Source organism: Gorilla gorilla, chromosome 4, assembly GCF_029281585.2.
Source record: "Gorilla gorilla gorilla isolate KB3781 chromosome 4, NHGRI_mGorGor1-v2.1_pri, whole genome shotgun sequence".
NCBI classification, from domain to species: domain Eukaryota; kingdom Metazoa; phylum Chordata; class Mammalia; order Primates; family Hominidae; genus Gorilla; species Gorilla gorilla.
Window position 1 is genome coordinate 49,954,936 of NC_073228.2, and position 23,236 is coordinate 49,978,171.

Genomic DNA, 23,236 nt, shown 5'->3' on the forward strand with positions numbered 1-23,236 from the left:
GGTCACCCTAACCTCCCAGTTGTTACTTTTTTTTTTTTTTTGAGACGGAGTTTCACTTGTCACCCAGGCTAGAGTACAGTGGTGCGATCTCAGCTCACTGCAACCTCTGCCTCCCGGATTCAAGCAATTCTCCTGCCTCAGCCTCCTCAGTAGCTGGGATTACAGGCACACACCACCACACCCGGCTAATTTTTTAGTAAAGATGGGGTTTCACCATGTTGGCCAGGCTGGTCTCGAACTCCTGACTTCAGGTGATCCACCCACCTTGGCCTCCCAAAGTGCTGGGGATTACAGGCGTGAGCCCACGCGCCTGGCCCAGCTGTTAAAGCTAACAGATGTTCTGTGCCCTTGTCCATGCTCCTGCAGTGTCTGTCACCATGGCCTCTTCCTCCTTTTTGAAATACCTGCCATCCCTTGGTTTTCCTCCTACCTCTCTGGACAGTTCTTTTTAGTCTCCATCGAGGTTCTTCCTTTTTTTTTCTTTTTTCGAGACAGGAGTGCAGTGGCACGATCTCAGCTCACCACAACCTCTGCCTCCCAGGAGAATCAAGTGATTCTCCTCTCTCAGCCTCCCGAGTAGCTGGGATTACAGGCACATGCCACTACCGCCCAGCTAATTTATGTATTTTTAGTAGAGACGGGGTTTCACCATGTTGGCCAACTGGTCTCAAACTCCTGGGCTCAAGCAATCCGCCCGCCTCAGCCTCCCAAAGTGCTGGGATTACAGGCGTGAGCCACCACGCCCAGCCAAGGTTCTTCCTTAAATGCCGATGCTCTCTGAAGTTTCAGCTTCAGCCCTTGCATCTTTCTGGTGGGACTGCTACTCAGGGCTTCAAGGGTCGCCCCTAGGAGTGACTCCAAGGTGGATCTCTCCATCTCTGCCTTGCCTATTTCCAGCCAGCTGTACTCCTTCTCCTGGGGAACCACAGGCTCTCCATGCTCAACACAGTAACTGCTCTCCTCTGACCACACCGAGATCAACTTCTATTCCATCTCCCATGTCCAGCAGACTGGACAGTCTGGGAGTCAATCTCGAATCTTCTCTTACTCCTTACCTTTATTAAGGCACTGGGACCTATAGCTTTCACTTCTTTAATATCTCATATTGGTTCCTTCCTTTCCAACTTATCCTACAGACACTTTACTTCACTTCAGGCTCGCCATTCTGTCCTGAATCACATCAGATGATGTGGAGTCCATGCCTCCTGACCTTGTCCTTCCCCAACCCAATATACCCTACAACACAGCCACTGGGGGTATTTCAATGCGCCATGGCTGTGTCACCATCAGCTTCACCGCCCTCTCTTGGATGGCTCCTTGCTGTCCAAATGAGGCGAAAACTACTATGGCTGGTTTCTGCCAACCTCTAGTCTCACCTGTCCCCAGTTCCCCACTCCTGCCTCTGCTCCAGCCAAGCTGAATACTTGCTAGTCCCCAACACGTGATGGACCTGCAGGTGTTTTGCCCCTGTGAAGCTGCATATGCTGGTGGGTCTGCACCACTCCCTCTACAGGGCCTCCTGCTTGACCAGAGTAAGACAACTTCCTTAGGGAGTCTTCCAGGGTCTCCTCTTCCACTCTCACCCCAGTGTTCGTCAGTTGCCCTCTTTCTGTGCTCCCATAGCATCCGGGGCACACTTCTATTACAGCACCTGTCATCCAGACTATCTCCCCACTTTGGGAGGTCTTTGAAGGCAAGCACTATATTCTTCTTGTTTCTGCAGCACTATACATAGTGCTGGACACACGGAGGGTGAGTGAATGCATGGATGGATGGGATGAATGCACCTGGTGAGGAGACAGTGGGGAGAGGTGCCACTGACCCTTGCTGAGTGGTCATGGCCTTTGAAGATTTCCCAGACAACCACTGGCCTGGCTCTGGTGTGTAGCTGGACTGAGTCCCCGCTAGGGAGAGGTACTAATGCTTCCACTGGGCTGGAGCAAGGGCCTGCATGGGACAAATACATTTTCACAGCCAAGCAAAATGGGGAAGTTCTAGAAGTAAGCTGAACTTTTTTTTAGGAACCTGTTTGGTTTGAGATCATTAGATAAATGTCATGGGTATCTAAATTTGGCTGCAGAGAACCAGACTGTGTATGTGCCTGATAAAGATAACATGTTTAGACTACTTGGGTAGCCAAGGGTAGCTGAATCCCTGAGTGAGCTGGGTGGCCAGAGACTGGGGAGGCTGAATTAGAGTCTATCTTGTTGGATGTCCAACCTCCTGGGACATGGCTACAAACGAGAACGCTGGTACACAATAGTTGGTCAGACCATTCTGACAATGTGGGTGCTCAGCTAGGAAAACATTTAAAAAGCAGTGTTGTTGGAGGTAGTGAGCCAGGGAAAGGGTTGGGCTCCTCATTAACATGGAGCACGCCCCACCCATCCCTGCCAGGTAGCTCAGCCAGGGACTGCATAGATGAGCAGTCCAGGAACACAGACACTCTTTGATGCCAGCAAAGGAGCCTCTCTAGGCTTCAGGAAGACCAGGCCCTACCTGTGTTTACACAGAACAGCAAAGGCTTTCCCATTCCCATCCCACTGCCCTCCTAGAGAGGACCGAGAGTCAGGAAGGGAAGGGTATGGTTTGTGGGTCTAGGCGTTTTAGAGAGAAGTGCTGGGGGAAGATGCAAACAGTGCAGCAAGGCGTTTTAAAAACCCAGTTTAAAGAGTGTATGTTGCTAAGTGAATTACTGGTGAGCCAGAGGGCCTTCTACTCGAGATGTGGCCTGAACAGTTAGCCAACTTGCTTTCCAGTCTCCGTTATTCTCTATGTGGCTGATATAATATGAACTCCTTTCACACAGATGGATTATTTCCTTTGGGATGCATCTGGAAGGCAAAGCCTCCTTTTGAAAGCTGTCTCCCTCTCACCTGGGTCACATGGAGGTAGAGCTGACCCCGAGAAGGGTCCACCACTTCTAAGTTGAAGCATCATCAAGCTGAGGAGGGCAGCAGGAAGAGGCCAGCTCAGACAGGGAGGAAGGGTAAGGTTTGCTCACAAGCACTTGGAGGAGCAGGGAGGAAACGGCTACTCCCGGTGGCTGGGAGTAGAGCAACCACAACATCACAGGAGAGGAAGGCAGAGGCCAATGGGACTTAACCCCCAAGAGGAGTCACTTCAAGAATGCCAGTGAAGACATTACTTGTAGCTCCTTTCAAAGCCATTCTCAGAGGTGTTAGATCAGCAAAGTCAATGAAACAAAGACAGAGGTGACCGACATGAGATGCAGTTAATGGAGATGAGCTTTTTAGAACACAGGCTCACGAACTGGTTTGAAATGGCCAGTGAGATGCAGAGGCACAGGAGTCATGTGTATGGCCCCAGGGTGTGGCAGGGTCAGCAGAGTGATCACAAGGATGGGAAGAGAGAAGCCCGGATAAACACGAAGGCAACGCCAGCTTTCATCTTACCACTTCGTCCTCGGTAGGCTTGAAAACACAAATTTACACTTAGTGGGGAGCCACGCCACACACAAGGTCACGAGTTAGGAGCACAAGGCTACTGAATGCTTCTTGGGGAGGACTGTTCATGTTAAATGGGCTAGCACGTTGGAGGCAGGCCTCCTCAGCATATACACAAAGCGAAATCAGCAGGAATTTAGAGCATTAAGATACATATTTTTTAAAGGCATCCACAACCCTTGTGATTTCTTTTTTAAAAAATCATATATTGTGAAGGTGGTCAGACAGACTGAAAAGTCCAACTTGAGTCCTCAACTCCTATTTTATTTGCTTTAAAAAGAACATAATGAGTAGATGAGATTTAATAGTTCAGTTCAGAGGCTTTGTGCTACAAGGGGTCAGGCAAGGAGAGTGGGCTTGGAGGTGGTATCTTAAGGAAAAGTCTAGTTTGGCCTAATTCTCTCTCTCCCTGTAAAAAGTAGGCAAATGACACCAAAAAAGCTCAAACAAAATATCTGCAGCAAGAACACATCAGTGGTGTAGGACTTCAAAAGTACCAGTGATTATAGCTGGTCAGTAATGTAATTGGAACGATCCTTGGAAGGGTCAATGGATGAAGCTGTGCTTAGTGACCTGTGTTTCAGGTCGTAAGAGCTGGGATGCTGAGGCCTGCTCTGCCTCAGGTGAGAGAGCAGTCAGTAATGGAGACCTGCGTGCAGAGCACTGCAGGCAAAATCTGGAATTCAAGACAGGAGCAAAACTGCTGCGGGCTCTGGGGGCAACAGCTGGAGCTTAGGGCAGGGCCCACTGGAAAAAGCTGTGGTGCCCTAAGAGGTCCAGAAGGCAAGCTGAATATTAATTAGTATTTTTATTTTTCAAGGAGAAGACTGGAGTGAGGCCTCTTAGGTACACAAGACTAGGGCTGACCCGAGGTGGAAGGAGAGAAAGCCCACACCACGGGATCTTACCTCGTCTGCGTCCTCTGAGTGGGTGGAGAGCTGGTCATGCTGAATAATCTCAGCATCCTCCTCTGTCGGTCCGTTGCCCACCCTGATCCCACCAAAGTTGAGAGTTCCCTACACAGATGAACAGAAAGAGTAGAATTTGCCTGGGCTTTAACATGACATTCTGTGAGGTGGGAAGGGCGATGGTTAGTAACACAAACCTCAGAAAAGCATATGTCTAACAACAAAAACAAAACCCACTGACTGAACGGCTAAGTAAAATCAAACAACTGTTCCACCCCAACCACCGCCTCCCCAGCCCCAGCCCAACCTACAATTACCACCTTACCCTGCTTCAGAGGAAATATGCAGTTCTGTCTGCTGTGCCAAGAGGCACCAGCCTCACCTGGGTCAACACTAATTGAGAATCCTGCTTGAATGAAAACCTTAATACGAACAGATTCTCACAACAAGTACAGCTCTATCTGTAAAGGCTGCAAGGGCCTAAGCTTTTCTGGCCCTAACGATTAGACTTTCTAAGAGGAAGGGGGGCCAAGTGACATTGTGATTGTACCCTAGTCTGATAAGCTTTTAACAGGAGCCCAAGAATTCCAGCAACTTCTTCCAGAAATGTACCATGTCTCTGCCCAGGAACAAAGAGCTTCCAAGGTCAGAGAAGGAAAAAAAAGCTTAATGTACATTCACTTGTGGCTAGAGAATGCTGAGCTTAAAAAGATGAGTAGGGGCTCCTTTTCTTCAGCAGACAGCTCCGGAATGTTAGAACAATTCTTCCACAGGCACGTGGGCAGACGCTGACGGGGCATTTGCTTCTTCTGAGTTCACAAGCACAGTCTTTTGTAGGGTCTCCAAAAGTAGATTTTAAAGTCAACTTGATTTGAAAAAACTTGAGTTTTTCCAAACCCAAAGCAAAAAAGACTCTTTGGGAAAAAAAACCAGGCAGAAATGAGTTAAGTCTCACAGATCCCAATTAGTGCTAACCTGCCACAGCGTGAAAAGGAATTTAAACAGCAGCCCCCAGAATCACTTCATATGGTTTCTGTCCAGGGGGCCAAACAAGGCAAGAGCTCAAGGGCAGCTCTCCTGCAACCTGGCCTTCAGGCAGCAGCATGAGTAGTGTGCAGGAGGCCTGCGCAGCTGCCCTGCGCTCCTCATCCTCAGCTCCACCTCCTGGTGTGCCATTTTTTGCCACAGCTCTCGTCACAGTTTAATGCCCAGCTCAGATCTAATTATTTGCACAAATCCTCCCTCCTACTCTAGCAGTGGTCCTTAACATGCTGGTCAGAGAACTAGTTGCATTAGAATTACCCCAAAAGCTGCATTTTAAATAGAAATTCTCAAATACTACTCCCAGAAATTGTAAATTTAGTAGTTCCGGGGTGGGGCCCAATAAATCTGTATTTTAAAAATATATTCCCAAGTACAAATTGTATAATCATTGTGAAGAGTTTATCGAAATTTTAAATGCATGAACCCTTTGAGATTCAGCAATCCCACTGCTGGAACATCTAGGCTTGCAAAACTTTGGCAAGGTATATGGATAAGGGGCTGGGCGCGGTGGCTTATGCCTGTAATCCTAGCATTTTGGAAGGCCGAGTCAGGCAGATCACCTGAGGTCAAAAGTTCGTGATCAGCCTGGCCAACATGGTGAAACCCCGTCTCTACTAAAAATACAAAAATTAGTTGGGCGTAGAGGTGGGCGCCTGTAATCCTAGCTACTCTGGAGGCTGAGGCAGGACAACTGCTGAAACCCGGGAGGTGATGGTTGCAGTGAGCTGAGATCGTACCACTGCACTCCATCTTGGACAACACAGCGAGACTCTGTCTCAAGAAAAAAAAAAAAAAAAAGACATATGAACAAGGATGTTCCCTGAATTGCTGTTTGTGATAGCAAAGAATTGGGAACAACCAACACATCCATCAAAGAAATAATGACTTTGGCATGTCCAGTGGAATATTCTATGGAATGCTAGGCAACCATAAAAAAGAGTGATAGTCAGCTGGGCACAGTGGCTCACACCTGTAATCCCAGCACTTTGGGAGGCCACAGCGGGCGGATCACAAGGTCAGGAGTTCGAGACCAGCCCGGCCAACATGGTGAAACCCCGTCTCTCCTAAAAATCCAAAAATTAGTCCAGGCGCAGTGGCTCACGCCTGTAATCCCAGCACTTTGGGAGCCTGAGGCAGGTGGATCACGAGGTCAGGAGTTCAAGACCAGCCTGGCCAACATGGTGAGACCCTGTCTGTACTAAAAATACAAATATTAGCCGGGGGAGGTGGTGGGTGCCTGTAATCCCAGCTACTCAGGAAGCTGAGGCAGGAGAATTGCTTGAACTGGGGAGGCGGAGGTTGTAGTGAGCCAAGATCGTGCCACTGCACTCTAGCCTGGGCGACAGGGCAAGACTCTATCTCAAAAAAAAAACAAAACAAAAATTAGCCAGGCGTAGTCGTGCATGCCCATAATCCTAGCCACTCATGAGGCTGAGGCAGGAGAATTGCTTGAACCTGGGAGGTGGAGGCTGTAGTGAGCTGAGATCGTGCCACTGCACTACAGCTGGGTGACAGAGCGAGACTTCATCTCAGAAAAAAAAAAAAAGTGATTATCACTATGAAACAATCTTCAAGATACACTTTTAAAAAATGTAATAGATCGAGAGGCAGAACAGTGCCACAGTTTAAAACACAATTCCTCATGTGTCTTTTTCTACATGCATAGAGCACACACACACCTATCAATAGAAGACAGGCAGATATCTGTCAGAGGCAAGGCCCCCACCTGTTAACAATGCCCCCTGAAGAGGAGGACTGTAGTGGGGGCAGGTGGTTTTCTTCTTAGTTAGCATTATATGCATTCTCTAGCCAAGTGCACCTATTGCTTTACTTTTTTAATGTCAGTAGGGGATTGTCAGGACCATGAAATTATGGGCCACTTTTACTTCTTCTTCCACTTATTTGTTTTAATACCCTAACAAACAAATTCAAAGTCTACCAGGTGACTGTGATGTGCAGTCAGACTTGTGGGCCACCAGAGCCTGGACACCTCCAGGTCATGCACATATTCCACCTGGCAACCCTCAGAAGGTGGACTGAAAATGCAACAAAGGGCACAGGAGGGGACTCCTGCATATCCTGGGCTGGGTTATAGGATACAGGAGGAAGGCTTCAAGGTTCAAGGCTCCCAAAGTAGAAGGCCATTTCTGAAGCTTTCTCCAACTAGCAGATAAACTGAGGAGCAGACAGGTTAAATCTCCCAGCCAGACACTAATAAGGATCTCTTCAGAACACAGGAATGAGAGTTACAGGAAGGGGGATGAGAGACACATGTCAGCAGAAAAAAGAAAAGAAAAATTAAACTGTGATATATCACTCACAGACAACCAAGGGGACAAAGAACAGAACAAAACCAGATCACTGTTCATATCCTCAGCCCTCTGGGGTCAAAAATCCAGAGACTTTCTTGTAGACTGATCATCCTGATGCCTTCAGGCTGCTCTCCAGGAACAGATGTTTGGCTAAAGAACCAGTGGGGTAAGAAGACCCTATGAATGTGCAGGTTTCCAAACGGGGGACTTTTAACTTAGAATTTATCACAGAAGAAGTTGCCAGACTTAAATGCATTAAGACCTTGTCAGAAGCACATCTTATATATGCTAAGACTAGCAGAAAAAAGAGTATGTGTTAAGGACATTGACAATAGGTAGTATGTGTTCTAAAGGTTTGTTAAATGTCTCACAGGGAAGTCCCTACTTGAAAATGTATTTTAAGCAGCAAGATTAAAATTTTTTCTGACTCAAAATGTCAGCCCTTTTAGACTAGTTCCAGAAGGATGACCATAAGAAGTTTTCCAAGTTTAAAATCATCAGAAACACTTAATGAAGGAAATGGTTATCCATCTAAATCTTTCATTTTATTTAAAGAAGTATATGCTTCGAGCACATAGAAGTAATGCGTAATCACTACTGGTGAGACTTTTACAATCTTATAGATTCATTCATAACTTAGAATATATTATTAGGCTAATATATTTGTGCATTGTAAGATTTTGTTTAAAAGATGTTTTTAAGGACAAATATTCAAAGTGCTGTTACTGAATCTTGAATTAGTATCAGAAGAGGGAAGGATCAAGACAGATCACTTTGGTTATGACACCAGACGACAGTACACACGACACATCGGAGAGCAGAGGTCTCACTGGAACAGCTGAGGACATGTGAGGTCTTCTGAGTTTCTCACAAAAAACTAAACATGTATAAACTTTCACTTTCAAAAAGAAGGTAAGTTACTACTAAAAAAGATCAAATGTCCAAGCATCACTCTAAAGTAGAACTCTAAAGTGCAGGGAAATCAATTCAAGAATCACAGAGATATTCTCGCTTCCATGCTGAAAAATCATCCAATACATGGTCACAAAATACAGACATGAAAGTGGGTGAGTCCAAGAGCTGTCATCTTGGATTAAGACGATCGGACTCAGTGAGGGTACAACAGCCACTTTGTTGCCATGGACATGCCTGTACTTACATTTTTGAATAGAAACTTAGTGGACCAATGCTAAAGATGATGCCAGAATCTATTCTTAAGAGGTGGAACTTCTGTCATCGTCTCAGTGAGTAACAAGGACATACTTCCCAAAAGTACACATGTCCCATGCTCTCAATTTAATTAAAAAGAATTCTGCTGCACTGTTTGCCACCTCTTTAAATGAAATGTGATGGTTTGTTGGTTTTAATTCACTCACTGTTGCAGCCGCTGCTGCCTCTAGTCCCTGTTGGCTCGGGTTTGGGCTGACTGGGGCCTCCACAGGTTGCCCTTCCTGATAGTGAATGGAAGAAAAGAGGAAGGGGAAAGAAAACAAAAGAGGGAGGGAGTGAAGTGGGGAGACGAATGGAGGGTACATGGAAGGATGAAGATGGTCAGAAAAGGGAGAAGGAGGGTCTTGTAACTCAGCTGCTCTCCACAGTAGTCATCATCTAACAGCCGTTTAAGAGTCATGCAACAAGATCGTTTGGGTTTTCCCAGGCAGTGTAAAGTAAGTGCTATTGGATACCCAGAAATTATGCATGATACTGAACATCTAGCAAATTTAACTCTGTGTGTGTGTGTGTGTGTGTGTGCGTGTGTGCGCAGAATTCATATACACACAGACATTAAGTAAATGTATATACATATGCTGCTTTTTAAAAAGAAAAAAAATCAACGTGCTTTAAACCAAACCTTTTCCCCAGATGTTTTGGTCAGTGAAAGTATCACAGTCTCATTTGAAAGGAAAATGTCTCAATGTCAGTCCTGTGGTTGCCCAGGCAAACCACATGAGTGAGTTCACCCGTCTGCAGCTCTTGCAGCCTTGCCTGGCTTTGGCTGATGCTACATCTAGACAGGCATAGGCCTACATTTTCCTGAGCGCAGCGTGAGCAAAAAGCATGACCAGGAAAGGTAAAAATTTGTGACTTTTCTCTCCTCTAGCTACTCAAAGCTGAATCCAGATGTCTTGAGCAGCAGACATGTTTCTCTGACTTGGCAGGCCCAGTGCTCGTGCTGGGACATAACACAAATGCGTTTTGTTTGTTTGGTTTTTTGTTTTTGAGACAGAGTCTCACTCTGTCCCCATGCTGGAGTACAGTGGCACAATCTTGGCTGACTGCAACCTCCGCCTCTCAGATTCAAGCGATCCTTCCACCTCAGCCTCCCAAGTAGCTGGGACTACAGGCATGCGCCAGCACGCTTGGCTAATTTTTGTATTTTTAGTAAAGATGGGGTTTCACCATGTTGGCCAGGCTGGTCTCAAACTCCTGACCTCAAGTGATCCACCCACCTCGGCCTCCCAAAGTGTTAAAGTGCTGGGATTACAGCAGTGAGGCACTGTGCCCGGCCACAAATGCGTTTTAATAGTATACAGATTTGTGGCCGGGCATGGTGGCTCACGCCTGTAATCCCAGCACTTTGGGAGGCCAAGGTGGACGGATCACGAGGTTAGGAGCTCGAAACTAGCCTGGCTAACATGGTGAAACCCCGTCTCTACTAAAAATACAAGAATTAGCCAGGTGTGGTGGCGTACACCTATAATCCCAGTGACACAGGAGGCTGAGGCAAGAGAATTGCTTGAACCTGGGAGGTGGAGGTTGCAGTGAGCCAAGATCGTACCACTGCACCCCAGCCTGGGGGACAGAGCGAGACTCCGTCTCAAAAAAAAGAAAAAGAAAAAGAGTATATAGATTTGTGCACAATTAATTATATCCACTGGGGAATTGCCTTGATCTTGAACAAAACAAAAGTCTAGTAACTTTTAGCAATAGAAATACACCTACCAAATGCTTTCTCCTCAAATACTGATGGCGAAGGACCAATGGTTTAAACAGCAGCATCCAAGGTACACACAGTAGTGCAACCACTACCAGGAAACACTGAATTCCTTTCTGCAGAGTAAGAAGGACAAGGTACATCATATAAAAGTCTACTGATCACATACGCAGTTTCCAAATATGGCACAAATTTCCCCCAACAGTACTTTCTTACTAATCTATGAATAACACTATCCAATTTCTCAAAATAATTATCACATTTTGTGGCAAAGCCCTAGAATTGTCCCATAGAAGGGCAGTTATAAATTTTTTAGGGTCAGAGAAACATCTGGCTTCCTGATCAAGGATAATCATCTCAGACAGCCCGCCTCTGGGCTGACGTACCTGTCCAGAATACAACATTGAATAACCAGACTCTGGGTAGGAAAAGAGGAACATGTTTATGAAATGGATCAGAAGGCTTGGTGCATTCTCAGAGGTATGAGCATCATAGGCCGTCCACTTGTAAAAAATAAGGATAACCAAATAGCCAAACAAAGAGGTCATGAAGATTATTTCAGGAATAAATCCAAAGTAGATATTCAGGGGCTTCTTGAAATAGCTAAAAAGGAGAGAGAAAAAAATGTTAAGGGTAAATGGGCCTAGGGCCACTCCTACACTGAATGGAGTATTCACTAGATTTTTCTACTTAATACCCCCTCAATTCTGTCTTTATCACTTTAAGCGGCAGCAACCAGAAGCTGGAGACAACAGAGACAATGCAGGATTAACTATCACGGTCAAACTTTTGAACCCTGGTTTTGTTTTGCTGTTGCTTTTTCTTTTTTGAGACAGGGTCTCACTCTGCTACCCAGCCTGAAGTACAGTGGTGCAATATTGGCTCACCGCAGTCTTAACCTCCCTGGGCTTAGGTGATCCTCTTACCTCAGCCTCTCCAGTAGCTGGGACTACAGGCATGCGCCACCACACCCAGCTAATTCTTACATTTTTTTGTAGAGATGGGGTTTTGCCATGTTGCCCAGACTGGTCTTGAACTCCTGACATCAGGTGATCTGCCCGCCTTGGCCTCCCAAAGTGCAGGATGACAGATGTGAGCCATTGTGCCAGGCCTTAAACTTTTGAACCTTGAATGGCTCCAATACCATCCCCACCATTCTCTCCATGAGAAAGAGAATGGAAAAATCTAGTACATTTTGAGACCACAGTTCATAACTTTTTTTTTTTTTTTTTTTTTTTTGTAGAGATGGGGTCTTTTGCCGTGTTACCCAGGCTTGTCTTGAACTCTTGGGCTCAAGTGATCCGCCTGCCTTGGCCTCCCAAAGTGCTGGCATTACAGGTGTGAGCCCCCACACCCAGTCCACAGCTAATAATTTTATGTGAGTTGCACACATCAAGGAAAAAAAGAGACCTCACTTATTTTGATGAAAATTGCTCAAGTTTTTTTCAAGGATCTTTACTGGAACAGTAAATTGTTAAAGGACTAATATTAAGTCTAATTTAAGACCATCAACTTTTTTTTTTTTTTTTTTTGAGATGGAGTCTCGCTCTGTCACCCCGGCTGGAGTGCAGTGGTGTTATCTTGGTTTACTGCAACCTCTGCCTCCTGGGTTCAAGCAATTCTCCTGCCTCAGCCACCAGAGTAGCTGGGATTCCAGGTGCACACCACCACACCCGGCTAATTTTTTGTATTTTTAGTAGAGATGGAGTTTCACCATGTGGGCCAGGCTGGTCTTGAACTCCTGACCTCAAGTGATCTGCCCGCCTTATCTTCCCAAAGTGCTGGGATTACAAGTATAAGCCACTGCACCCGGCCAGACCATGAAATTTATTTATTTCTTTTTTTTTTTGAGGCAGAGTCTCACTCTGTCGCTCAGGCTGGAGTGCAGTGGTGCCATCTTGTCTCACTGCAACCTCTGCCTCCCAGGTTCAAGCAATTCTCCTGCCTCAGCCTCCCGAATAGCTGGGATTATAGGCGCGTGCCACCACACCTGGCTGATTTTTGTATTTTTAGTAGAGACGGGGTTTCATTGTGTTGGCCAGGCTGGTTTCGAACTCCTGACCTCAGGTGATCCACCGGCCTTGGCCTCCCAAAGTACTGGGATTACAGACATGATCCACCGTGCCTGGCCACACCATTAAATTTTTAGAAAAGTACTTCTATAATGTAGAATGAGGTTCTGAGTTATTAATCCCTCCCCAAAGATGTCATGATTTCTTTACGCAAAAGTATTCTCTAAACTATGCACATTCTTATGACAGAAATGGAACAACTCACATATGGTTGAACAGACTCAGGCTGACTCCAAACAGCATATGGATGATACCAAGGATAACAGACATCTTCATCTTAAAGGAGTTCAAGAAGGTCAGTTTATTGGTAGCAATGTTCCAAATCTGTCATAACCCGAGAAAACAAATAGGTATTATAAAGAATTCTCAAAGGGAAAAATACTCCTCTGTTTAAAAAACAATTTTTATTTATTTATTTAGAGACGAGTCTCGCTCTGTCACCCAGGCTGGAGTGCAGTGGCGTGATCTCAGCTCACTGCAAGCTCTGCCTTCCGGGTTCACGCCATTCTCCTGCCTCAGCCTCCCAAGTAGCTGGGACTACAGGTGCCTGCCACCACGCCCAGCTATTTTTTTGTATTTTTAGTAGAGACAGGGTTTCACCGTGTTAGCCAGGATGGTCTCGATTCCTGACCTCGTGATTCGCCCGCCTCGGCCTCCCAAAGTGCTGGGATTACAGGCGTGAGCCACCGCGCCTGGTCGACAATTTTTATTTATTAATCAATATTATTTATTATGGAAAATTCTAAACAGATACTTAAGCAGACAGGATGGTATAACAAACCCCCAGGCACCTATCACTCTGCTTCGACAAAATTTTTTTTTTTAATCTTGCTTTTGAGGAGAATGCTTCAAAAATTAACATCACCTTATAGAGTCGTGAAAAAAGATTACTGCCACTCACTCATCTCCACATTACTACAAAGTAAAGTCCAGATATCATGTCATTTTACCTGTAAATATTTCAGTGTGGATGTCTAAAAGGAAAAGACTTATTTCTTTCTTTCTTTATTTATTTATTGAGATGGAATTTCGCTCTTTTTGCCCAGGATGGAGTGCAGTGTTCATGATCTCGCTGACTGCAACTTCCACCTCCTGCCTTGCCTCAGCCTCCCAGGTAGCTGGGATTACAGGCACAGACCATGACGCCCAGCTAATTTTGTATTTTTAGTAGAGATGGGGTTTCACCATGTTGGCCAGGCTGGTCTCAAACTCCTGACCTCAGGTCTGGCCTGAGGCCTGCCTCGGCCTCCCAAACTGCTTGGATTACAGGCTTGAGTCACTGCGCCCGGCCAGTAAGGCTTTTTTTTTTTTCTTTTTTTTTTTGAGATGAACTCTCGCTCTGTCGCCCAGGCTGGAGTGCAGTGGTGAAATCTCGGCCTGTTGCAAGGTGGGGTTTTCACCGTGTTAGCCAGGAAGGTCTCGGTCTCCTGACCTCATGATCCGCCCGCCTTGGCCTCCCAAATTGCTGGGATTACAGGCGTGAGCCACCGCGCCCGGCCAGGACTTATTTTTAAAACATGACCACAATATTGTCATCACACTTAAATGCATTAACAATGATTTCTTTTTTTTTTTTCTTTTAGATGGAGTCTTACTCTGTCGCCCAGGCTGGAGTGCAGTGGCATGATCTCGGCTCGCTACAACCTCTGCCTCCTGGGTTCAAGCAATTCTCTGCCTCAACTTCCCGAGTAGCTGGAATTACAGGTGCTCGCCACCACGCCCGGCTAATTTTTTTTGTATTTTTAGTACAGATGGGGTTTCACCATCTTGGCCAGGCAGGTCTTGAACTCCTGACCTCGTGATCCACCTGCCTTGGCCTCCCAAAGTGCTGGGATTACAGGCGTGAGCCACCGTGCCCAGCTAACAATGATTCTTTAATATCATAAAATATATAGTCAATATTCAAATTTCTCTGATCTGTGTCCAAACCATTTTTTTTTTTTTTTTTTTTTGAGACAGGGTCTTCACTCTGTCACCCAGGCTGGAGTGCAGTGGCGTGATCTCGGCTCACTGCAACCTCTGCCTCCCAGGTTCAAGCTATTCTCCTGCCTTAGCCTCCCGAGTGGCTAGGACTACAGGCATGCACCACCACACCCGGCCAATTTTTATACTTTTGGTAGAGATGGGGTTTCACTATGTTGCCCCGGCTGGTCTGGAATTTCCTGACCGCAAGTCATCTGTCTGCCTCGGCCTCCCAAAGTGCTGGGATTACAGGCGTGAGCCACCATGCCTGGCTTATACATTATGATTGTAGATATATCTCTTGAGTCTCTAAACTATAGGTTCTCCTTCCATCTTTCCTTTTTCATTCATTACAAAATTTCTTTTGAAGAAATTGGGTTATCTTATATATTTTCCCACAGTCTATGTTTTGCTGATTGTAGCCCTGTGATGCTGTCATTCCATCTATTTTTTTGAGATGGAGTCTTGCTATGTTCCCCAGGCTGGAGTGCAGTGGCACGATCTGGGCTCACTGCAACCTCCTCCTCCCAGGCGCAAGCAGTTCTTCCACAGCCTCCTGTAGCTGGGACTACAGGCATATGTCACCGTGCCCAGCTAATTTCTGTATTTTTATTAGAGATGGGGTTTCACCATGTTGACCAGGCTGGTCTCGAACTCCTGACCTCAAGTGATCCACCTGACTCTGTGTCCCAAAGTGCTGGGATTACAGGCATGAGCCACCTCGCCCAGCCTGTATTATTTTTTTCTTTTCCTCAGCAGTCAGATGCCCTGTATTACATTCTTGCCGCCACTCCATTTTTACAGCACACAATAAAGAAGACTTGATCATACTTAATTTGCCTAAGCATTTGAAAAAAAAATTAATTCTGGGATAAGTTTTTGTAAGTTTGTAAATATAAGAATGCAAGTCTAAAATCCACAGGCAAAATATATTTCTGCTTTGCTAAAATGTCTGCTAAAAATAAAAAACCAAACTAAGTAAGCAGAAATAAATTAAGAAATGGGAAGGAGTCTTGAAAAATCAATCTTCCCAGAGTCGATATTATTAACCACCTCAGAAATAAGCAGCGCAGGGAAAAGTATGTGGCTCCTCAAGGCACTTGGGTCTCTTACGGCTTAGAAGTCCTCTGAATACATACATCAAGGTTTCCCAAAAATATGTCAACGAAAACCCACATAATTATTTTTGTTTGTTTGTTTGTTTTGTTTTGTTTTTTTTTTTTTTTGAGACGGAGTCTTGCTCTGTCACACAGGGTGGAGTGCAGCTTGCTCACTGCAACCTCTGCCTCCCAGGTTCAAGCAATTCTCCTGCCTCAGTCTCCCAGGTAGCTGGGACTACAGGCATGCGCCACCACGCCTGGCTAATATTTGTATTTTTAGTAGAGATAGGGTTTCACCATGTTGGCGAGGCTGGTCTCGAACTCCTGACCTCAGGTGATCCCACCTCCTCGGCTTCCCAAAGTGCTGGGATTACAGGCATGAGCGACCATGCCCAGTGAAAGCCCACATAACTATTTATCTTCATTTTAATTCTCTTGCTTCAGGGTTAGTGTTTAAAAATTTGAGGTTAGCATATAGGAAGGAAGTCCTCTTACTGGATCAATGCCAAAAGGGTATGGTCCACCAAACACTCCAGGGAGGGCTGGGTTCAGCTGTAGAACAGGGTTCCCCCGAAGCGTCTCTTCACTACCATGACAGGGAAAAAGTCACATTATTTTTGAAGAAGAGAGGGAAACAACAAGGGTCCAGAAACTGACCCCAGAATAAATTACTATAGCTATCTTGTCTCTTCAATAAAATGGGAGGGGAAAAAATAAAGAGGAGAGACTAGCAGCTGAGACTGAGGGATCCAAAATGACAAAAAGAAAAATTAAACACACAAACACACAATCAAGTAGGGAACTGGGGAATCTGGTTTTAGTTTCAAAAAAAAAAAAAAAAAATCATTTCTAATCTTAGTTCCTGGATACTTGCTGAACAAATCACACAGCAACTCACAGTGTGGAGCATGAATGAGGAGACACTGTCACCACTTCCTAAAGAAGTGTCAGTTTACCACTTGTCTTAAAGATCAGGGCTGCACATGAAAGGAATAAGCTTTGAATTTTAGCTTCTTCTGCAACTTACGTCCAATTATAAGTAAACATCGGCCGTACACTCCAGGATGACCCAAAGATATTAAGAGACTTGGAAAAGCAATCATTGTAGATGAGGCCAGTGTACATGGAGAACACACCCATCAATAAAATAATGTATCGACCACTGAACACAGTGCTAAACATCTGGGAACCAGAAGAAAGAAGTAATGAGAATGTACTCACTGCAGCTCACATTGTGACAATGTTATTCAGAATATACCTGCCCCTTTCTCCAGCACTACTTTACCCCATCCTGATTCAGAGAGCTTGAAGTAAAAACCAAAATACAATGCTAATGAGACAGTCACTTTCACAGGATGTGGCCTCTATTTTTTTATTAGGTTGGCACAAAAGTTACTGCGGTTTTGGCCATTTCTTTTGGCAGCCAAAACCGCAATAGCTTTTGCACCAACCTAAATAATTTTTATTTTTTTAGAGATGGGGTCTCACTATGTTGCCTATGCTGGTCTCGAATTCCTGGGCTCAAGTGATTCTCCTGCCTCAGCCTCCAAGTAGCTGGGACTACAGGCACACACTACCACTTCCAGCTTGCACATGTCGTCTTTGGTGTTAAAATGAACATAACTTCTCTACTTCCTTTTGATAAATTCATGGATAAAAGACTTCCAGATCATAATTTTCATAATGAATGCTTGGGAAATTATAAAATTTCAGTTCAATGCAGATGTAACTTAAACATTACCTCATTCTCATTCTTCTGGGAAAGGATCCGGCTCTCCCTCAGTACCATCCACACAGCAAAAAGGGTCATTAAAATGCCATGACCAAAGTCTCCAAACATCACAGCAAACAGAAAAGGGAACGTGATAATAGTATATGGAGCTATGAAGAAACCAAAAAAAGAAAAATACAAAGTACATTAAACCACAGCAATTCCACAAATATTACATTCTTTTCCATACCCCCCCCCCCTTTTTTTTTGAGATGGAGTCTTGCTCTGTCAGCCATCAATGTCTCAATCTTGGCTCACTGCAACCTCCACCTCCCGGGTTCAAGTGATTCTCCTGCCTCAGCTTCTTGAGTAGCTGGGATTACAGGTGCCCACCACCATGCCCAGCTAAGTTTTGTATTTTTAGTAGAGACAGGGTTTCACCATGTTGGCCAGGCTGGTCTCCAACTCTGACCTCAAGTGATCCACCTGCCTCGGCCTCCCAAAGTACTGGCATTACAGGAGTGAGCCACCGTGCCCAGGCTTCCATAATCTTAAGATCAGTATAAGGTGACTTACTCCCCAGCTGCCAGACAGATAGGACTCTCAGAGAAAATCTTTCATGGCAGAATCAACACATCTTCACAAAGTAGCTAATGAAATTTGAGCTACTGATAACTTTTTTTAAAAGAGAGATGGGGTCTTTCTCTGCCACCCAGGCTGGAGTGCAGTGGTTTCATCACAGCTCACTGCAGCCTGCAACCCCTGGACTCAAGTTATCCTCCCACCTCAGCCTCCCAAACAGCTGGAACTACAAGTATGTGCCACCATGCCCAGTTAATTTTGTTTTAAAATTACTGATAACTTAAATAATATTTTTTTAGATGGAATCTCACTATTTTGCCCAAGCTAGTCCTGAACTTGTGGCCTTGAGCAATCCTCCCACCTCAGCCTCCTGAATATCCGAGATTACAGGCATGAGGCACTGTGCCTGGCAGCTCTGATAACATTTCAAACAAAGAACAGTGGAAATGAAGGTGTAACCTTGACAACATTGGTTTGTTCTCTGACTCTCTTGTAACTCGTGGGACCCTGCTCCCAGGGCAGGCCAGCTGTCTTCTCTTTGTGCAGCAACCATGTCCCAGTGGTATAAAGCTAAATATCAGATAACGTACAGATGGAGAGAGCCCAGAGCAAAGCAGTTCTTGCATAGGGCTCCAACTGAAAATGAATACTCACACTCTTGATTTAATAATTAACTCTCCAAATATAGGAGAAATCTGTGTTGTACCTAAAGTGGCCAATACTTGCTACATTTTTTCTGTCTAACCTTGGAACAGGGAAGCCAAAAAAAAAGCCATTTAAAAATATCAGACATCTTAGAAGAAACATTTTGCTTAAAACAGTTCCTGCAAATGATTTGCTAGAGAAGTCCAGGTGTTTTAGGGCTGTGAGGGCACATGAAAGAATCCAGTCTCATGAACTTTTTTTTTTGAGACAGAGTCTTGCTCTGTCACTCAGGCTGGAGTGCAGTGGCACAATTTAGGCTCACTATAACTTCTGTCTCCTGGGTTCAAGCAATTCTCCTGTCTTGGCCTCCTGAGTAGCTGGGATTACAGGCATGCACCACCAGGCCTGGCTAATTTTCTTGTATTTTTAGTAGAGATAGGGTTTCACCATGTTGGCCAGGCTGGTCTGGAACTCCTGACCTTAAGTGATCCTCCCACCTTGTCCTCCCAAAGTGCTGGGATTACAGGCATGAATCACCACGCCCAGCCGATGAACTGTTTTTTTTTGAGACAAGAGTTTCACTCTTTTTGCCCAGGCTGGAGTGCAATAATGCAATATTGGCTCACGGCAACCTCCGTCTCCCTGGTTCAAGTGATTCTCCTGCCTCAGCCTCCCGAGTCGCTGAGATTACAGGCAAGAGCCACCATGCCTGGCTGATTTTGTATTTTTAGTAGAGATGGGGTTTCTCCATGTTGGTCAGGCTGGTCTCGAACTCCTGACCTCAGGTGATCCACCTGCCTCGGCCTCCCAAAGTGCTGGGATTACAGGCGTGAGCCACCACACCTGGCCCAGCCGATGAACTCTTAAAGGAACGCTACCTGACAGTAAACCTGCCCCTTACATTAAATGGGCATCTTTTTGTTGTTGTTGTTGCCCAAGCTGGAGTGCAGTGGCATGATGTCGGTTCACTGCAACCTTCGCCTCCTGGGTTCAAGTGATTCTCAGGCCTCAGCCTCCCGAGTAGCTGGGACTACAGGTGCGTGCCACCACATCCGGCTAATTTTTGTATTTTTAGTAGAGGCAGGGTTTCACCATGTTGGCCAGGCTGGTCTCAAACTCCTGACCTCATGTGATCCACATGCCTCAGCCTCCCAAAGTGCCGGGATTACAGGCGTGAGCCACCATGCCCTGCCAGAATGAGCGCCTCTTCACAGGGAGTACACAAGATCTGAGGTGTCAACATGTTTATTTATTTTTTAATAGAGATGGGGTCTCACTATGTTGCCCAGGCTGATCTTGAAATCCTGGGCTTAAGCAATCCTCCTACCTCAGCCTCTAAAAGTGCTAGGATTGGCCGGGCGCGGTGGCTCACGCCACCCAGCACTTTGTAATCCCAGCACTTTGGGAGGCCAAGGCGGGTGGATCATGAGGTCAGGAGATCGAGACCATCCTGGCTAACACAGTGAAACCCTGTCTCTACTAAAAATACAAAAACATGGCCGGGCGCAGTGGCTCACATCTGTAATCCCAGCACTTTGGGAGGCAGAGGCAGGCAGATCACCTGAAGTCAGGAGTTAGAGATCAGCCTGGGCAACACGGTGAAACCCCGTCTCGACTAAAAATACAAAATTAGCCGGGCGTGATGGCACATGCCTATAATCCCAGCTACTCGGGAGACTGAGGCAGGAGAATCGCTTGAACCTGGGAAGCAGAGGTTGTGGTGAGCTGAGATCGTGCCATTGCACTCCAGCCTGGGCAACGAGAGTAAATCTCTGTCTCACCTAAAAAAAATTAAAAAAAAAATTAGCCAGGCATGGTGGCGGGTGCCCGTAGTCCCAGCTACTCGGGAGGCTGAGGCAGAAGAATGGCGTGAACCTGGGAGGCAGAGCTTGCGGTGAGCCAAGATCACGCCACTGCACTCCAGCATGGGCGACACAGCAAGACTCCGTCTCAAAAAAAATTAAAAATAAAATAAAATTTAAAAAACAGTGCTAGGATTAACATCTTTAATTTTAATTCAGTTGTTCAACAGCATTTAAAGTGAGGCATTAGAAGAAACAATGAACAAAAAGGCCAGGCATAGTGGGTCACACCTGTAATCCCAGCACTTTGGGAGGCTGAAGCAGGAGGCTTGCTTGAGCCCAGGAGTCCAAGACTAGCTTGGGCAACATAACAAGACCCCGTCTCTAAAAAAAAATTAAAAATTATCAGCCTGGGCAACATAGCAAAACCCATCTCTAAAAAAATTTTAAAAATTAGCCAGGCATGGTGACACATGCCTGTAGTCCCAGCTACTCCAGAGGTTCAGGCGGGAGAATCACTTGAGCCCACGAGGTTGAGGCTGCTGTAAGCCGTGATTTCACCATTGCACTACAGCCTAGGCAACAGAATGAGACCCAGTCAAAAAAAATCATAAAATAAAAAATTAGCCAGGTGTGGTGCTGTGCACCTGTGGTCCTAGCTATACAGGAGGCTGAGTTGGGAGGATCTCTTGAGGCCATGAGTTTGAGGCTGCAGTGAACTACAGTCGTGCTGCTGCACTCCAGCCTGGGTGACAGAGGGAGACTCTGTCTCAAAACAAACCAAACCAACCAAACAAACAAAAAAAACTCTAGAGGAAAAAGATAACAAGCTTTTTTTTACCTGGATTTATCTCTCGGTAAGTTCCAATTCCATAAGCATCTACTATGTTCTGAAAGCCATAGGTAAACTTGTTGGTTTTGTTATAGGTTGGGGGAGTCTGGTTTGTCTGCATCCTGTTCAAAATGGAAGGTACAGTGGAACCACTGTGTTCCTGAAAAACATTAGCACATTTATCAAACTTAGGTTATCCTCCTAATTGTGGTGGTGGTTACACAGGTGTACATTTCTTGAAACTCATCAAATGGTACACATAAAATGTATGTATTTTCTTTCATGTAAATTATATCTCAATAACACTAATAAACCTAAAAATAAAACTAGATTATCTTTCCCAGCTTTTGGGAAAACTGGGAAAAGGTATAACATTTATAATGGAAGATTTCTGTTAGATCCTCTGAAATACATCCTTAATGTGAAAAAAAATTTAACTTTAAAATATGTCACCAAAGAAAATGTGGAACTTCCTCCATATCTGCCTTTTTATGAAAGTTGTTCTCCCCCTTTCATGGAGAAAGCAAAGTATGTTCTCTGGCTCTCCTTCTTCACTACCTTCTCTTAACTTCCTGAACCCTTGCAGTCTGGCTGAGCATGCTTATGCAAAGTGACTGGCTCCTGACCAAAGAGCTTCTCTCCCCCATGCACGCCGCTGACATTGGAGATCTTTGGTGAAAATCTTTCTTCCTTAGGAGTTCTCCTCCTGCTCGCTGACCATTCCTTTTCTATCTTTGCTGGTTATTTCTGCTCTGCCTATCTCATAGCATTGCAAGACCCCAACCTTTTTTTTCTCTCTATGACCTCCCTCTTGGAGGTCTCATTCCCTTCCATTCTCATGACTCCCATTTCCTTAGCTTTGTTCCCTTGTCTGCTTGACATTTCCACATAGACCTCAGTGTGACCGGAACTGAACTTACCATCTCTCCCCAATCAATAAGCTTCTCTGGCTGAACATTTACTTCCATCACTGGAACCCTAATTCTCCTGGCCAGTCAGCTTTGATGCCTCAAAAAGATGTTTAAATCTTTCTCCTTGTATTTCTCCTGCACCTTGCTAGGAACCAGGTAGCCCTGTTGATTTTTCCTGCAGAACATCTCACAATTCATCATTTTTTTGCCCATTGTCAAGTCCTACCTGGGGATCCTTATCATTTACTACTCTATGTCTACAATAACCTCCTAACTGAACCCGTACCTACAGAATCTCTTCACTCCTCAATCCAACCTAGATACTATCAGCAGATTACTCTTTTAAAACTGCTTTGAGCCAGGAGAAGTGGCTCATGCCTGTAATCCCTGCACTTTGGGAGGCTGAGGCGGGTGGATCACCTGAGGTCAGGAGTTTGACACCAGCCTGGTCAACATGATGAAACCCCATCTCCACTAAAAATACAAAAAATTAGCTGGGTGTGGTGGCGCACGCCTGTGATCCCAGCTACTCAGGAGGCTGAGGCAGGAGAAATCACTTGAACCAGGGAGGTGGAGGGTGGAGGTTGCAGTGAGCCGAGATCGTGCCACTGCACTCCAGCCTGGGCAACAAGAGCAAAACTCCATCTCAAAAAAAAAAAACCCAAAAAAACAAAAAAACTGCTTTGATCCACCAGGCGTGGTGACCCACTTTTTTTTTTTTTGAGACAGAGTCTCACTCTGTTGTCCAGGCTGGAGTGCAGTGGCGTGATCTCAGCTCACTGCAACCTCTGCCTCCTGGGTTCAAGTGGTTCTCCTGCCTCAGCCTCCTGAGTAGCTGGGATCACAGGCACCCACCACCATACCTGGCTAACTTTTTTGTATTTTTAATAGAGACGGGGTTTTGCCATGTTGGCCAGGCTGGTCTCAAACTCCTGACCTCAAGTGATGCACCC

At 45.5% G+C, this 23,236-nt stretch overlaps 1 protein-coding gene across 16 annotated transcripts in view; it reads right to left on the bottom strand.

Annotated features, from left to right (window-relative positions):
• ATP6V0A1 (ATPase H+ transporting V0 subunit a1) overlaps positions 1-23,236 on the bottom strand; it is a 63,863-nt gene that overhangs the window by 10,623 nt on the left and 30,004 nt on the right. For 7 of the 16 annotated variants that reach the window (XR_010133614.1, XR_010133613.1, XM_031011764.3 and 4 more), the window contains exons 11-18: positions 21,382-21,532; positions 17,542-17,681; positions 16,828-16,982; positions 16,296-16,386; positions 12,944-13,062; positions 11,053-11,269; positions 10,675-10,782; positions 4,376-4,483 (exon numbers count right to left, since the gene is read on the bottom strand). Coding sequence is in view for 12 of the 16 variants with exons in the window: in XM_031011764.3 (XP_030867624.1) it covers positions 4,376-4,483; positions 10,675-10,782; positions 11,053-11,269; positions 12,944-13,062; positions 16,296-16,386; positions 16,828-16,982; positions 17,542-17,681; positions 21,382-21,532 (1,089 nt within the window). In the remaining 4 variants the exon portion in view is untranslated. Of the gene's footprint in view, positions 1-3,416; positions 3,435-4,375; positions 4,484-9,107; positions 9,183-10,674; positions 10,783-11,052; positions 11,270-12,943; positions 13,063-16,295; positions 16,387-16,827; positions 16,983-17,541; positions 17,682-21,381; positions 21,533-23,236 lie in introns of all 16 variants that reach the window. The other 9 variants (XR_010133612.1, XR_008680121.2, XM_055388096.2 and 6 more) reach the window with 3 other exon arrangements.